This window comes from Schistocerca nitens, chromosome 8, assembly GCF_023898315.1.
Source record: "Schistocerca nitens isolate TAMUIC-IGC-003100 chromosome 8, iqSchNite1.1, whole genome shotgun sequence".
In the NCBI taxonomy this organism is placed as follows: domain Eukaryota; kingdom Metazoa; phylum Arthropoda; class Insecta; order Orthoptera; family Acrididae; genus Schistocerca; species Schistocerca nitens.
In genome coordinates, this window is record NC_064621.1 from 620,855,544 (window position 1) to 620,872,189 (window position 16,646).

Consider the following 16,646-nt stretch of genomic DNA (forward strand, 5'->3'; position numbering starts at 1 on the left):
TTCCCTTGTTAATGGACTACGCCTATCGGTATAGACTGACTGGTTTGCGTCCACGCATACACACTTTTGACACCTGACCTGCTGTCCATGGGAAAATAAGGATTAATGGCTTGCTCTTGCGATGTGTACTTGGAGCTACTGACCAACCTAAAAACATACCACTCCTAATAGCTATAGTTATTAGTCTGCAGATGAAATAATTACTGGTATAATGTTATTCAGTACACTCTCCTCAGTCAGCAACAAAAATATCTGCAATTATACCCCTAAACTCCGTATATAATGGAACTTTTGTTCCTAAATATATTAATTGGAATACAAAGCTGGAACTTAATTGAATATGTGTTTCAGACTAGTAGCACATAAGGACTTGAATTGCATAATCAGTTACAATTGTGTAATTGCGTCGTACAACAATTACTAGCTTAGACAAAGAATTACAGGTTGACTCTCCTGAAACTCGTCTGGAACAACAATTGTCTACATCATTACTTCCTTGCATAAATCTCATCACACCGAGTAAAGTTGTTTGATCATTCCAAAGACCGCCTCATTCTGTTAGTCACGGAGTGTAACGGTTAAACACACTCGTTGCACGCTACAGCGTAAGAATTCCAGAACTGTCCCAAATATGTAAATAGAATGGATTATAAATAAGAGGGATACCACAGTGGCAACTGAATGAAGTGACCTCAGACAAGCTGACAAATGTATGGGACGAGTTTCACAATCGCCTGGATGTTTGTCTTGCGTCAGATGGAGACACTGAACATTTGTGAAAGTTAAATGAAATCTTTGATCCTAAACTTAATTGTAAAAAGTAACACAAAGTTACTGTGGACAAACGTAAAAGTTACACCTTTGCCTCTTTTGAAAGTAAGAAGTTTCTATTCCTATACGTAAGCTGCAATTTACTCAGAGGTTATCTCTTATTCATGTAGAAGATGTAATCCTGTGAAATCGTAGGTGTGTCTCTGAAAGGCCTTATCGTTTTCGAAGTGAGAATCTCAAGATGGCCGGTATTTATTATGGAGAAATACTAGGGATGAGAAATCGCTGGCGAGACAACTGGGAAAAGATCGGCGACGTATAAATAACATTGATCTGTGAAAAGTGAAATACACAAGTACCACAAAAGCGTATGCTCCAGTCTTGACTTTCAGATGCGAACACGAGGATGTACACAATTTCCAATGCGCAAAACATTTGTTTACACAGAATGTCCATCAGTGAAATGTTTAGATAAACCTGATACACAAATGTGTACACGGGCAGTGTAATTAACGCAGCGAAAGTTCTTCGTGCAACAAAATATCGATTGTAGGTACTGATACACAGACTGTCTAATTCACTACAGAGGGACGGATTTCAGAGAAACGGTCTGCTGCAGTCGGATGTAATGGAGAACTTCTCTCTCACCCCTTGGACTTCATCGCTTGATGTCTGGGCAGTCTGTTCTGGGAATTCGCGATGGAGAAACTTGGAGGCTGTTATGGAGCCGTGTCACCACTGCCACTGCCTCGTCTGTCCCCTCTGTTCTGCGAATAGTTGCCTGTGTAGACGGCAGTGAAACAGCCGGCCTCGGTCTGGAAATACATCCCAGAGCCACGGCAAAGTAATATTCGGTTGGTACATAAGTTCTTAGCATTTTTCCCTTAAGTTTAAAGAACACAACAGATAAGCATAACAGAGACTTTAGTCGTCAATAACATATTCTCCTTCACTGTGTAGAACAGCTGCCAACGCTGGGTAACTTTTCGAGTCTGCGACTGTATCACAGGATTTTGAGGCTAAGAACTCGTTGAACCATCGTTGTAGCGCATTTTCATCCGGAAAGGAAGTTCCTTGAAGGTTGTTCGACATAGAGTTGAAAAGGTGAAAACCTGAGAGCGCAAGATCAGGTGTATAATGTGGGTGTGGAGTGACTTCCCAACCAATTCCAGTATAGTGTTCTTCGTCAGTCCAACAGAAAGCGAGCTGGCGTTATCGTGGAGTAGCATCACTTCACGCAGTCATCCTGGTGGTTGTCCTTCTACTGCGTCTGCAAGGCGTCTCAGTGGTTGACCATAAATGTCAGGAGTCATGGTTACACATTGCAGAAGCAATTTTTGGTACACCACACCGTCGCTGTTCCACCAGATGCATGACATTAAATTTTGTGGACGCTCGCATGTCTTTCTATGGGAAATTGCTGCCTTTTTAAGTCTCATCCATTACTTTATTTTCCTTATCTTTGCATAAAGCCACCATTTCCCGTCTTCAGTAACTATACCAAAATGCAAAACGAAAACGTTGCGAACTTATGCTGCGACCTAACATATCTAAGAAAAAGACCCATAAAAAATGAAACTAATGTCATTGATGTAATTAACCGTTATCTGTTGTAAGAGATTCTTTACGTAGGCTATCCTTTAACGGAGAAATTTTTTTTTCCCCAAGCTCTGTCTATTGGCATTATACAGGCGCAAATATTTCTGGCTGTGTCCATTGCTGCCACCCCTCTATTGAACTCAGACAGTAGAATATGTCGGAACTGTTCCAATTTCTCGACTTGGCACCCCATTTCATAGCATCCACAACTTCTCCTACTGTCTCCAGATGACAAAATGACAGTATGTACACTCAGATAGCAACAGTGAAGTACAAATAAAAAATGACAAACGACAGATAAACCCGTAACAATCGGAATACCAAAATGCAAAACAAAAACGTTGCGAACTTATGCTGCGACCTAACATATCTAAGAAAAAGACCCATAAAAAATGAAACTAATGTCATTGATGTAATTAACCGTTACCTGTTGTAAGACACTCTTTACGCAGGCTTCGCGTTTCCAGACTAGCTGGTGACAACAGCCGCGCGTGCACAAAATGTTCGAGACATTTGTGTCAAGATGGAAGGGATAATTAAACAATGGAATGGAACTAAATGTCAGAAAAAGGAAAACCTCAATTGCAAACAAAAGTGAAGAAAAGCATAATTTCACACCTGAACGTGAGCCATTACAGCTGCTTTTTAATTTATGTACCTGAGCTCTACCATCAGTGTAAACGCGTACGTGAAAGCAGGAACCAGGGAAGATCTTCAGCAGCAGGGCCACCCGTTTAATGTAGTGGGGCAGAGATTTGACATAGTTGGCAGTATATAGATCTATCTAAATAGTCCTATGCCTTTGAGCCTCGGATGGTGAGTAAGCGTGCAAATAGTCTGATCCAGGCGGCTGAAATGTGACACCTACGGAAAATAGAAAACAACACCAGGAGGGTCACGATCCGAAATTCGACTATTCCGAGAAATTTAAATATGGAGTTTCTGGAGATGGTTCTGTGAGAGTAAGTGCTTAAATGATTTGGTCAGGTCCCGGGATGTCGAAAAATTGTCTGTCAAGAACAATGAAGAAGGTAAGGGTTGAAGGGGAAAGGGGGGACAAACAAAGACTTGGGAAAATAAAACAGAAGAGGCACTGAATGAGTGGTCACAGTGAGAAGGCCGGTAACTGCGACTGCAGTCGATTAACATACAGATCCAGCAAACCATTTACATAGAACTGATTGAAAAAAATTAGTATACACAAGCTAATTCGTTTTAAGTGTTTAATTTTTCATAGAGTGCTTTTAGATGTTGAGGGCTCTTAAATTTACTACATTTCTGTACAAGTACACTCCTGGAAATTGAAATAAGAACACCGTGAATTCATTGTCCCAGGAAGGGGAAACTTTATTGACACATTCCTGGGGTCAGATACATCACATGATCACACTGACAGAACCACAGGCACATAGACACAGGCAACAGAGCATGCACAATGTCGGCACTAGTACAGTGTATATCCACCTTTCGCAGCAATGCAGGCTGCTATTCTCCCATGGAGACGATCGTAGAGATGCTGGATGTAGTCCTGTGGAACGGCTTGCCATGCCATTTCCACCTGGCGCCTCAGTTGGACCAGCGTTCGTGCTGGACGTGCAGACCGCGTGAGACGACGCTTCATCCAGTCCCAAACATGCTCAATGGGGGACAGATCCTGAGATCTTGCTGGCCAGGGTAGTTGACTTACACCTTCTAGAGCACGTTGGGTGGCACGGGATACATGCGGACGTGCATTGTCCTGTTGGAACAGCAAGTTCCCTTGCCGGTCTAGGAATGGTAGAACGATGGGTTCGATGACGGTTTGGATGTACCGTGCACTATTCAGTGTCCCCTCGACGATCACCAGTGGTGTACGGCCAGTGTAGGAGATCGCACCCCACACCATGATGCCGGGTGTTGGCCCTGTGTGCCTCGGTCGTATGCAGTCCTGATTGTGGCGCTCACCTGCACGGCGCCAAACACGCATACGACCATCATTGGCACCAAGGCAGAAGCGACTCTCATCGCTGAAGACGACACGTCTCTATTCGTCCCTCCATTCACGCCTGTCGCGACACCACTGGAGGCGGGCTGCACGATGTTGGGGCGTGAGCGGAAGACGGCCTAACGGTGTGCGGGACCGTAGCCCAGCTTCATGGAGACGGTTGCGAATGGTCCTCGCCGATACCCCAGGAGCAACAGTGTCCCTAATTTGCTGGGAAGTGGCGGTGCGGTCCCCTACGGCACTGCGTAGGATCCTACGGTCTTGGCGTGCATCCGTGCGTCGCTGCGGTCCGGTCCCACGTCGACGGGCACGTGCACCTTCCGCCAACCACTGGCGACAACATCGATGTACTGTGGAGACCTCACGCCCCACGTGTTGAGCAATTCGGCGGTACGTCCACCCGGCCTCCCGCATGCCCACTATACGCCCTCGCTCAAAGTCCGTCAACTGCACATACGGTTCACGTCCACGCTGTCGCGGCATGCTACCAGTGTTAAAGACAGCGATGGAGCTCCGTATGCCGCGGCAAACTGGCTGACAGTGACGGCGGCGGTGCACAAATGCTGCGCAGCTAGCGCCATTCGACGGCCAACACCGCGGTTCCTGGTGTGTCCGCTGTGCCGTGCCTGTGATCATTGCTTGTACAGCCCTCTCGCAGTGTCCGGAGCAAGTATGGTGGGTCTGACACACCGGTGTCAATGTGTTCTTTTTTCCATTTCCAGGAGTGTATTTTGTAATACCTTGTAACAGAAATAAATATATCAAATCTGTTAGTCGTTTCCAAAACGACTTACTTTTTACTTACTTTTTGTGATATACAGGGTGGTTGACTGATCGCGACCGGGCCAAATAACTCACGAAATAAGCGTCAAACGAAAAAACTACAAAGAACGAAACTTGTCTTGCTTGAAGGGGGAAATCACATGGCGAAATGGTTGGCCCGTTAGATGGCGCTGCCATAGGTCAAACGGATATCAAATGCGTTTTTTTAAATAGCAACCCAATTTTTTAATTACATATTCGTGTAGTACGTAAAGAAATATGAATGTTTTAGTTGGACCACTTTTTTCGCTTTGTGATACATGGTCGCTGTAATAGTCACAAACATATGCGTCACAATTTTAGACGAACAGTTGGTAACAAATAGGTTTTTTAAATTAAAATACAGAACGTAGGTGCGTTTGAACATTTTATTTCGGTTGTTCCAATGTCATACATGTACCTTTGTGAACGTATCATTTCTGAGAACGCATACTGTTACAGCGTGATTACCTGGAAATACCACATTAATGCAATAAATGCAGAAAAAGATGTCCGTCAACCTCAATGTATTTGAAAGTACGTGTAACGATATACCTCTCAACAGCGAGTAGTTCGCCTTCCGTAATGTGCGAACATGTCTTGATAATGCACTGCCGCATGTTGTCAGGCGTTGTCGGTGGATCACGACAGCAAATATCCTTCAACTTTCCCCACAGAAAGAAATCCGGGTACGTCAGATCCGGTGAAAGTGCGGACCATGGTATGGTGCTTCGACCAATCCACCTGTCATGAAATATGCTATTCATTACCGCTTCAACCGCACGCGAGCTGTGTGGCGGACATCCATCATGTTGGAAGTACATCGCCATTCTGTCATGCAGTGAAACATCATGTAGTAACATCGGTAGAACATTACGTAGGAAATCAGCATACATTGCACCATTTAGATTGCCATCGATAAAATGGGGGCCAATTATCCTTCCTCCCATAATGCAGCACCCTACATTAACCCGCCAGTGTCACTGATGTTCCACTTGTCACAGCCATCGTGGATTTTCCGTTCGCCAATAGTGCATATTATGCCGGTTTACGTTACCGCTGTTGCTGAATGACTCTTCGTCGCTGAATAGAACGCGTGCAAAAAATCTGTCCCCAGTGGCAGAACTGTACACGACGATGAAAATAGTCGCCATGCAATTCCTGGTGCATAGAAAGATGGTACGGGTGCAATCTATGTTGATGTAGCAGTCTCAACACCGACGTTTAGGAGATTCCCGATTCTCCCGCAATTTGTCTGCTACTAATGTGCGGATTAGCCGTGACAGCAGCTCGAACACCTACTTGAGCATCATGATTTGTTGCAGGTCGTGGTTGACGTTTCACACGTGGCTGAACACTTCTTGTTTCCTTAAATAACGTAACTATCCGGTGAACGGTCCGGACATTTGGATGATGTCGTCCAGGATACCGAGCAGCATACATAGCACACGCCCGTTGGGCATTTTGAACACAATAGCCATACATCAACACGATATCGACCTTTTCCGCAATTGTTGCCGGCCGAGATGGCCGAGCGGTTCTAGGCGCTGCAGTCTGGAACCGCGCGACCGCTACGGTCGCAGGTTCGGATCCTGCCTCGGGCGTGGATGTGTTTGATGTCCTTAGGTTAGTTAGGTTTAAGTAGTTCTAAGTTCTAGGGGACTGATGACCTCATACGTTAAGTCCCGTAGTGCTCAGAGCCATTTGAACCATTTTTTTTTTTTCTGCGTACAACGACAACAAATCTTCCCGGAATACAGTACAGATCTGCATCGCATCAACGTAAAGACAAATGTTCAAAGTGGCCTCTATCAGGTGACAGGCAAAGTAGCGGTTATCATGCAGGGTACACATAATCGTACCTTGCCTTACGCCATGTTTGGCGGGCCACTTCCCTGGATATCTTGTAGATCCTCATCCTCCATACCTGGCGTACGCACAGTCTGCCGCCTCCCTGCACGTTCGTCTGTCTGAAAGGACACATGTTCGCACACGCGCCCAAAAAGGGCTTTAAATGTTGTGTGATGTGGTAGGTGTCTGCGTGGGTGCTTGTTTTGGTGTCTCCTTGCTGACTCTCGACCGTTTCCATCTTCTTAGCCGCCCGCATCTCGTGGTCGTGCGGTAGCGTTCTCGCTTCCCACGCCCGGGTTCCCGGGTTCGATTCCCGGCGGGGTCAGGGATTTTCTCTGCCTCGTGATGGCTGGGTGTTGTGTCCTGTCCTTAGGTTAGTTAGGTTTAAGTAGTTCTAAGTTCTAGGGGACTTATGACCACAGCAGTTGAGTCCCATAGTGCTCAGAGCCATTTTTTTCTTCTTAGCCGTACACAAACACCATCTCAACTTGATCCCTACATGAACACCGGACCATTCTGCTGCTAGCAGTACGATGCATCAATCTCACAAGGAACACACGGCATGTGGTCAGAGGAACGGCCACTCTCACCGCCAGCTACCGTGGCAACGACGCATTTCCGGACACATGTTTACTCCATTTCCAGTCAGAAATCGGTTTTGTTAGTGTTCACCCTCTTTAAGGGGCAATAAAAATATTTGCGTTTGAGGCCGTTGGTGCAGCGTATACGCAACGTTGCACCACTGTGCTACGGGCATACAAGCACCGACGTGTAGGCAACAGGTTACTGTGGCATTCGCGTCTTTCCGAAGTGCGCGTGGCAAACCAGGAATCATGGTGGTGGTGGTTAGTGTTTAACGTCCCGTCGACAACGAGGTCATTAGAGAGGGAGCGCAAGCACGGGTTAGGGAAGGATTGGGAAGGAAATCGGCCGCGCCCTTTCAAAGGAACCATCCCGGCATTTGCCTGAAACGATTTAGGGAAATCACGGAAAACCTAAATCAGGATGGCTGGAGACGGGATTGAACCGTCGTCCTCCCGAATGCGAGTCCAGTGTGCTAACCACTGCGCCACCTCGCTCGGTCAGGAATCATGGTCTATAGCGACATTATAACCAAACGCGTCCAAACAGCACCTAGTACTGTTACTCTTTTCTTGGCCGCCGAAAGACAAACATCGGTAGACATCCACCGGAGAATGAAAAATGTGTATGAGGCAGCACGGCTCTCGAAAACCATTGTTGTGGAATGGTGCACGACAAAGGTTACAGATGCTTCGAAGTACTGCACGTCTCCATATCGCAAATGTACACTACTGGCCATTAAAATTGCTACACCACGAAGATGTCGTGCTACAGACGCGAAATTTAACCGACAGGAAGAAGATGCTGTGATATGCAAATGATTAGCTTTTCAGAGCATTCACACAAGGTTGGCACCGGTGGCGATGCCTAAAACGTGCTGACATGAGGAAATTTTCCAACCGATTTCTCACACACAAACAGCAGTTGACCGGCGTTGCCTGGTGAAACGTTATTGTCATGCCTCGTGTAAGGAGGAGAAATGCGTACCATAACGTTTCCGACTTTGATAAAGGTCGGATTGTAGCCTATCGCGATTGCGGTTTATCGTATCGCGACATTGCTGCTCGCATTGGTCGAGATCCAACGGCTGTTAGCAGAATATGGAATCGGTGCGTTCAGGAGGGTAATATGGAACGCCGTGCTGGATCCCAACGGCCTCGTATCACTAGCAGTCGAGATGACAGGCATCTTATCCGCACGGCTGTAACGGATCGTGCAGCCACGTCTCGATCCCTGAGTCAACAGATGGGGACGTTTGCAAGACAACAAGCATCTGCGAGAACAGTTGGACGACGTTTGCAGCAGCATGGACTATCAGCTCGGAGACCATGGATGCAGTTACCCTTGACGCTGCATCACAGACAGGAGCGCCTGCGATGGTGTACTCAACGGCGAACCAGGGTGCACGAATGGCAAAACGTAAATTTTTCGGATGACACCAGGTTCTGTTTACAGCATCATTATGGTCGCATCCGTGTTTGGCGATATCGCGGTGAACGCACATTGGAAGCGTGTATTCTTGATAGCCATACTGGCGTGTCACCCGGCGTAATGGTATAGGGTGCCATTGGTTACACATCTCGGTCACCTCTTGTTCGCATTGACGGCACTTTGAACAGTGGACGCTACATTTCAGATGTGTTACGACCCATGGCTCTACCATTCATTCGATCCCTGCGAAACCCTACATTTGAGCAGGATAATGCACGACCGCATGTTGCAGGTCCTGTACGGGCCTTTCTGGATACAGAAAATGTTCGACCGCTGCCCTGGCCAGCACATTCTCCAGATCTCTCACCAATTGAAAACGTCTGGTCAATGGTGGCCGACCAACTGGCTCGTCACAATACGCCAGTCACTACTCTTGATGAACAGTGGTATCGTGTTGAAGCTGCATGGGCAGCTGTACTTTTACACACCATCCAAGCTCTGTTTGACTCAATGCCCAAGCGTATCAAGGCCGTTATTACGGCCAGAGGTGGTTGTTCTGGGTACTGATTTCTCAGGATCTATGCACCCAAATTGCGTGAAAATGTAATCACATGTCAGTTCTAGTATAATATATTTGTCCAATAAATACCCGTTTATCATCTGCATGTATTCTTGGTGTAGCAATTTTAGTGGGCAGTAGTGTAATTCCGATCCCTCGCCATGCGATTATCACGCCTTCAGTCCCTTACAAAAGCCTTGAGGTTCGAGGATTCGTGTCGGACAAGGACGTGCAGCAGGCAGTTACGTTCACGCAGCAGGATGCGGTGCTTTGCCACACGGGTATCTTCAGCCTCATGCGTCGGTGGGATTTTAGGCCGATTTTTGCTTGTTGCTTAGGACTGGGATTTGTTTTACACTTTATGATTTCATAGAGTTCCGAGATATGAGATTGTGTCTATGTACAAAAAAAATGCGAACTTGCTTCCAAATATATCTCATGAAATCATTGGTGGTTGAAAAATGTACGTTCCGGTGGGTCCACAGTGAAACCATCCTCTTAATTGTTGCCAATTTTTTCTTCTATTCGTTGCTAAATATGATCATAAATAGGAATGCTGTGAAATATTTTACAATTATATCATTGGACTCAATGAGTTAAGGAAGTGGTACAGGAAAGAGCGAATGATTTCTTTATGACTACAAAAAGACTCAAGTCACTACTGTTTTCAAAGAGTTTCAAAAATGGAAGTACAGAAGTATACAACAATACGGCTTACATCTCTCTCGTTGCAGGATCGAAAAGCATAGCTGCGCTCTTATATAATGACTTCCTTGGAACAAAAGAGACTGTTCCAAAAAATTTAAACAAAAACAAATGAGGAAAATATTTTCGTGAAAAAGAGCATGTTTTATTCATTTACGATATCTTGCAAATTTTAGGTGCACGTGACCAGTGTCTCCACAGAAATGTGCTCGATGAACACTGTGTGAATGTCCTACATAAGCGAAAGCAACATCGGGTATGGTCTATGGAGGTGTAATAGGACCTCTGATGTTCTCATTACATGTAAACGATATCAGATAGGATCAGAGGCATTCCATACGGTCGTACTTTTTGTGGACTGGTTTGTGGTGCACAGGATCTTTTTCCACAATCTCTTCCTGCAGTGCCTAATGTTTAGGCAACATTTCACACACGCTAAATGACAGGCTGCGAGATTCTTTGGTTTTGATGTGCCTCCCTTTTTGCCTATCTCCCCAGCCCCATCCTTCCCACACAATGCAGAGTGTAATTCCTCACTCCACCAGAGTACAGCTGCTTTCGTAACTGGCCTGATGACATTTGGATCGACAGTTGTGGTACAACGATCCACCCACATCTGAACGCAATACGGCGTCCCCTTTGCCTTAATGAACATACGACGTGGAGACTTCTTTCCATTCACTGTTCTTTCTAGCAGCCGAATTGTTGTGTACATAGTTCCGCCTAGTCAGTGCGTACACAACTTTCCCACTAGAGCGCGCTCCGCTAAGCACAACAGCGCAGGCGCAGCGCTCGTCCGTCTCCGCACTACGAGATGGCGCTGTCATAGAGACGGACCAAATTCTACCTCTTTTTTTCTTTCCTTTATTGTAATTGTTATCACCTTACACAAGGCGGGCTGTCAGCAGCTGAGTACGCCGCTCTTCAGCCTTGAGATTGACAATAAGTAAGAAATAGAGGGGACACAGAGAATACAATCAAAAATGGCGGGCAAAACAATGTAGACACCAAAAAACAAAAAACATGGAGCCGTTCACGCCTGATGAGAAAACATCACTGACACTAGTGGACACGGCGCACAAAACAGGGATGATGGCGATGGTACACGTGAACAGTGGCGGCGTTTCGGCGAACAAACACTAAACACAAACGAAGACACACACACGAGACACTAATGGCGATGACCTCCGGCGCGCGAATGTTCACTATGCGTGCGCGAGTCCGGGGACCTGCCAAGAGAGGAGGAGGAGGAAGGGGAGTGGGAGAGCGAGAGGGGAGAGCAGAGATGCCACGGGCAGGGGAGAAAGGGGGGAGGGAGGAAGGGGGAGGGGAAGCCCAGGGGAGAGGGTAGGAGGGTGGGGGGAAAGGAAAGAGAAGGGAAGGGAAAGGGGGGAGGGAGGGTGCCTAAAGGAAAGGACACAGGAGGTGGGGGGGAGGATCAAAGTTGATAGGAGGGGTAGATGCAGGGGAGGAGGACATCATCAGGGAGGGGGATCTGGCGGAAGCCACCTTGGGAGAGGGTAATGAGGGTTGAGAGATGGAGACCGGGTGGGACATGGGAATACAGGCGCGGCAGCAGGCGGGGGTGGGTGAGGATCGGGGAGACGAGCGGGTGAGGAGGGTCGAGTTTACGGGAGGTGTACAGGATCCGTATCCTTTCAAGGAAAAGGAGGAGGTGGGGGAAGGGGATGAGATCATACAGGATCCGCGTGGGGGAGGGGAGACGGATGCGATAGGCGAGGCGGAGAGCATGGCGTTCAAGGATTTGGAGGGATTTATAAAAGGGAGGGGGGGCGGAGCAAATTCTACCTCTGCCGATCCGCGTATTAATATGTTACACAGCCAATGAGATTGCTGCTAACGTAGAACCTTTTCTCCTCGCAGATCACACTCGCTTAGTGATATCTGAATGCGCAAGGTATTATAACGAGTGTACAGACCTCTGATTAGTCAGTCTGCATTTGTCTGCACCAGTCTGTACCAGTCAGCATTAGTCTGTACCAGTCTATAGTCAGGTTTCAGTCTGCACCTAAGAAGATTATCATATTCCTGTACATAGCCATGAAGAGAAATGAATAGACACTTTGTCAAGTACCAGAGATATGTGGGAATAAGATTAACACACCAAGACCAAAGGAACTTCAGATTATGAATTGTAAATAACATCCAGACTCAAGTTACTTAATGTTTATGCTTGTTATTATTTTAATAAATGTGTGTGAAAATTAATCAAGTTCTGTTTAATGTTGGTCACCGTCAATCTGCTACTCTAAGCGTGCAAGTGGCATTTCTATCGTCTGACGTAACGGCAGAAGATAAACACACCACGATAAGACCACGAGACATATTGCTGACACTCGCCTACTTCGTTTAGAGCGACAAGTCAAATAGTCTGATGGTGTGTGTACCGAAGGTCTTACAGTACGCACACCACACGAAACCAAACAGAAAGTGATCAACTCCGGCCGGCTTCACTCTGGTGAGCAAGATGTATGAGACAGGCGAAATTCCCTCAGACTTCAAGAAGAATATAATAATTCCAATCGCAAAGAACGCAGGTGTTGACAGATGTGAAAAATACCGAACAATTTCTTTAATAAGCCACAGCTGCAAAATACTAACGCGAATTCTTTACAGACGAATGGAAAAACTAGTAGAAGCCGACCTCGGGGAGGATCAGTTTGGATTCCGTAGAAATATTGGAACAAGTGAGGCAATACTAACCCTACGACTTATCATAGAAGCTAGATTAAGGAAAGGCAAACCAACGTTTCTAGCATTTGTAGACTTAGAGAAAGCTTTTGACAATGTTGACTGGAATACTCTCTTTCAAATTCTGAAGGTGGCAGGGGTAAAATACAGGGAGCGAAAGGCTATTTACAATTTGTACAGAAACCAGAAGGCAGTTATAAGAGTCGAGGGGTATGAAAGGGAAGCAGTGGTTGGGAAGGGAGTGAGACAGGGTTGTAGCCTATCCCTGATGTTATTCAATCTGTATATTGAGCAAGCAGTAAAGGAAAGAAAAGAAAAATTCGGAGTAGGTATTAAAATCCATGGAGAAGAAATAAAAACTTTGAGGTTCGCCGATGACATTGTAATTCTGTCAGAGAGAGCAAAGGACTTGGAAGAGCGGTTGAACGGTATGGACAGGGTCTTGAAAGATGAACATCAACAAAAGCAAAACGAGGATAATGGAATGTAGTCGAATTAAGTCGGGTGATGCTGAGGGAATTAGATTAGGAAAGTAGTAAAGGAGTTTTGCTATTTGGGGAGCAAAATAACTGATGATGGTCGAAGTAGATGGGATATAAAATGAAGACTGGCAATGGCAAGGAAAGCGTTTCTGAACAAGAGAAATTTGTTAGCATCGAGTATTGATTTAAGTGTCAGGAAGTCGTTTCTGGATGTATTTGTATGGATTGTAGCCATGTATGGATGTGAAAAATGGACGATAAATAGTTTACAAAAGAAGAGAATAGAAGCTTTCGAAATGTGGTGCTACAGAAGAATGCTGAAGATTAGATTGGTAGATCACATAACTAATGAGGAGGTATTGAAGAGAATTGTGGAGAAGAGAAGTTTGTGGCACAACTTGACTACAAGAAGGTATCGGTTGGTAGTAAATGTTCTGAGGCATGAAGGCATCACTCATTTAGTATTGGAGGGCAGCGTGGAGGGTAAAAATCGTAGAGGGAGACCAAGAGATGAATACGCCAAGCAGATTCAGAAGGATGTAGGTTGCAGTAGGTACTGGGAGATGAAGAAGCTTGCACAGGATAGAGTAGCATGGAGAGCTGCATCAAACCAGTCTCAGGACTGAAGACAACAACAACAGCAAGATGACACATTTACTTTAGAACTCCTGTTGCAGTTCCTTGGCATCGTTATCAATGATATCCGAGCAGGTTACAATGTCCTTACAGCAATTTAAAGCCGTGTGCAGCTCACCATTTGTAACCTACTCTCCAAGTGATGTGACATTTAATAGACTGCTCAGTTAGAAAGTGACGTGAAGGAAACAAGGTGTGACCTTCAGTTACCTGGCGCCTTTCGGTCCGAACCCGGGCTCGAGGCTGTCCCTGAGGGTCCGCCAGCGGCGGTCGCCCCTGAGGAAGAACAGGTCCTGCAGCATGGGGTCGGAGGCGCGGTGGCCGCGGTCCCGGAAGCACTGGAAGTCTCTGACGAGCACGCGGCCCGCGATGGCGGGGTCCCGCACCAGCAGCGCGGGCTGCCACAGCAGGAAGATGCCGGCCAGCGGGTGGCCGCGCAGGCGCGCGTACAGCTCGCCGAACACCTGGCCGCAAGTCTGCCGGTTGAGCGCGAAGCCGGCCGCGTTGCCGAGCAGCAGGTGCGGCCGCAGGTAGGGCAGCCCGCGCCGCGCCCAGTGGGACGCGCTGCGGCGCAGGAACCAGCACGCCGCGCCCGCCGCCGCGGTCGCTGCCGCCAGCAGCAGAGCCGTCCACATGCTGACGCCGCTTCACGCTGCACTGCAGAGGGGCAAGCGATTGAAAACTTCTACCAGTCCATGTGTGGCATAACAGCAAACCAGTGCTGAACAGATTGGTTAAAAACAGTTTTGGTTGCAATTTTAGTATTCTTTTTTTTTATTTTTCAACGACGCGTTTCGCCTTATTTAGGCATCTTCAGGTTATCTTTTCTAGATGGACGCGAGAGGCACCAAGATCGAAAGGGTGCAAAAAGGGGCAGCTCGTTTTATATTATCACGTAATACGGGAGAGAGTGTGGCAGATATGATACGCGAGGTGGGATGGAAGTCATTAAAGCAAAGTCGTTTTTCGTCGCGGCGAGATTTATTTACGAAATTTCAGTCACCAACTTTCTCTTCCGAATGCGAAAATATTTTGTTGATCCCAACCTACATAGGTAGGAATGATCATCAAAATAAAATAAGAGAAATCAGAGCTCGAACAGAAAGGTTTAGGTGTTCGTTTTTCCCGCGCGCTGTTTGGGAGTGGAATGGTAGAGAGATAGTATGTTTGTGGTTCGATCAACCCTCTGCCAAGCACTTAAATGTGAATTGCAGAATAATCATGTAGATGTAGATGTAGATGACGGAAATCTTGGTGCCTCTCGCGCCCATCTAGAAAAGATAACCTGAAGATCCCTAAATAAGGCGAAACGCGTCGTTGATATATATATACACTCCTGGAAATGGAAAAAAGAACACATTGACACCGGTGTGTCAGACCCACCATACTTGCTCCGGACACTGTGAGAGGGCTGTACAAGCAATGATCACACGCACGGCACAGCGGACACACCAGGAACCGCGGTGTTGGCCGTCGAATGGCGCTAGCTGCGCAGCATTTGTGCACCGCCGCCGTCAGTGTCAGCCAGTTTGCCGTGGCATACGGAGCTCCATCGCAGTCTTTAACACTGGTAGCATGCCGCGACAGCGTGGACGTGAACCGTATGTGCAGTTGACGGACTTTGAGCGAGGGCGTATAGTGGGCATGCGGGAGGCCGGGTGGACGTACCGCCGAATTGCTCAACACGTGGGGCGTGAGGTCTCCACAGTACATCGATGTTGTCGCCAGTGGTTGGCGGAAGGTGCACGTGCCCGTCGACCTGGGACCGGACCGCAGCGACGCACGGATGCACGCCAAGACCGTAGGATCCTACGCAGTGCCGTAGGGGACCGCACCGCCACTTCCCAGCAAATTAGGGACACTGTTGCTCCTGGGGTATCGGCGAGGACCATTCGCAACCGTCTCCATGAAGCTGGGCTACGGTCCCGCACACCGTTAGGCCGTCTTCCGCTCACGCCCCAACATCGTGCAGCCCGCCTCCAGTGGTGTCGCGACAGGCGTGAATGGAGGGACGAATGGAGACGTGTCGTCTTCAGCGATGAGAGTCGCTTCTGCCTTGGTGCCAATGATGGTCGTATGCGTGTTTGGCGCCGTGCAGGTGAGCGCCACAATCAGGACTGCATACGACCGAGGCACACAGGGCCAACACCCGGCATCATGGTGTGGGGAGCGATCTCCTACACTGGCCGTACACCACTGGTGATCGTCGAGGGGACACTGAATAGTGCACGGTACATCCAAACCGTCATCGAACCCATCGTTCTACCATTCCTAGACCGGCAAGGGAACTTGCTGTTCCAACAGGACAATGCACGTCCGCATGTATCCCGTGCCACCCAACGTGCTCTAGAAGGTGTAAGTCAACAACCCTGGCCAGCAAGATCTCCGGATCTGTCCCCCATTGAGCATGTTTGGGACTGGATGAAGCGTCGTCTCACGCGGTCTGCACGTCCGGCACGAACGCTGGTCCAACTGAGGCGCCAGGTGGAAATGGCATGGCAAGCCGTTCCACAGGACTACATCCAGCATCTCT

At 47.5% G+C, this 16,646-nt stretch overlaps 1 protein-coding gene across 3 annotated transcripts in view; it reads right to left on the reverse strand.

Moving 5' to 3' along the window:
* LOC126198782 (probable cytochrome P450 6a13) overlaps positions 1-16,646 on the reverse strand; it is a 133,397-nt gene that overhangs the window by 83,893 nt on the left and 32,858 nt on the right. For all 3 annotated transcript variants that reach the window (XR_007540099.1, XM_049935347.1, XM_049935346.1), the window contains exon 2: positions 14,324-14,770. Coding sequence is in view for 2 of the 3 variants with exons in the window: in XM_049935347.1 (XP_049791304.1) it covers positions 14,324-14,748 (425 nt within the window). In the remaining variant the exon portion in view is untranslated. The remainder of the gene's footprint in view (positions 1-14,323; positions 14,771-16,646) is intronic.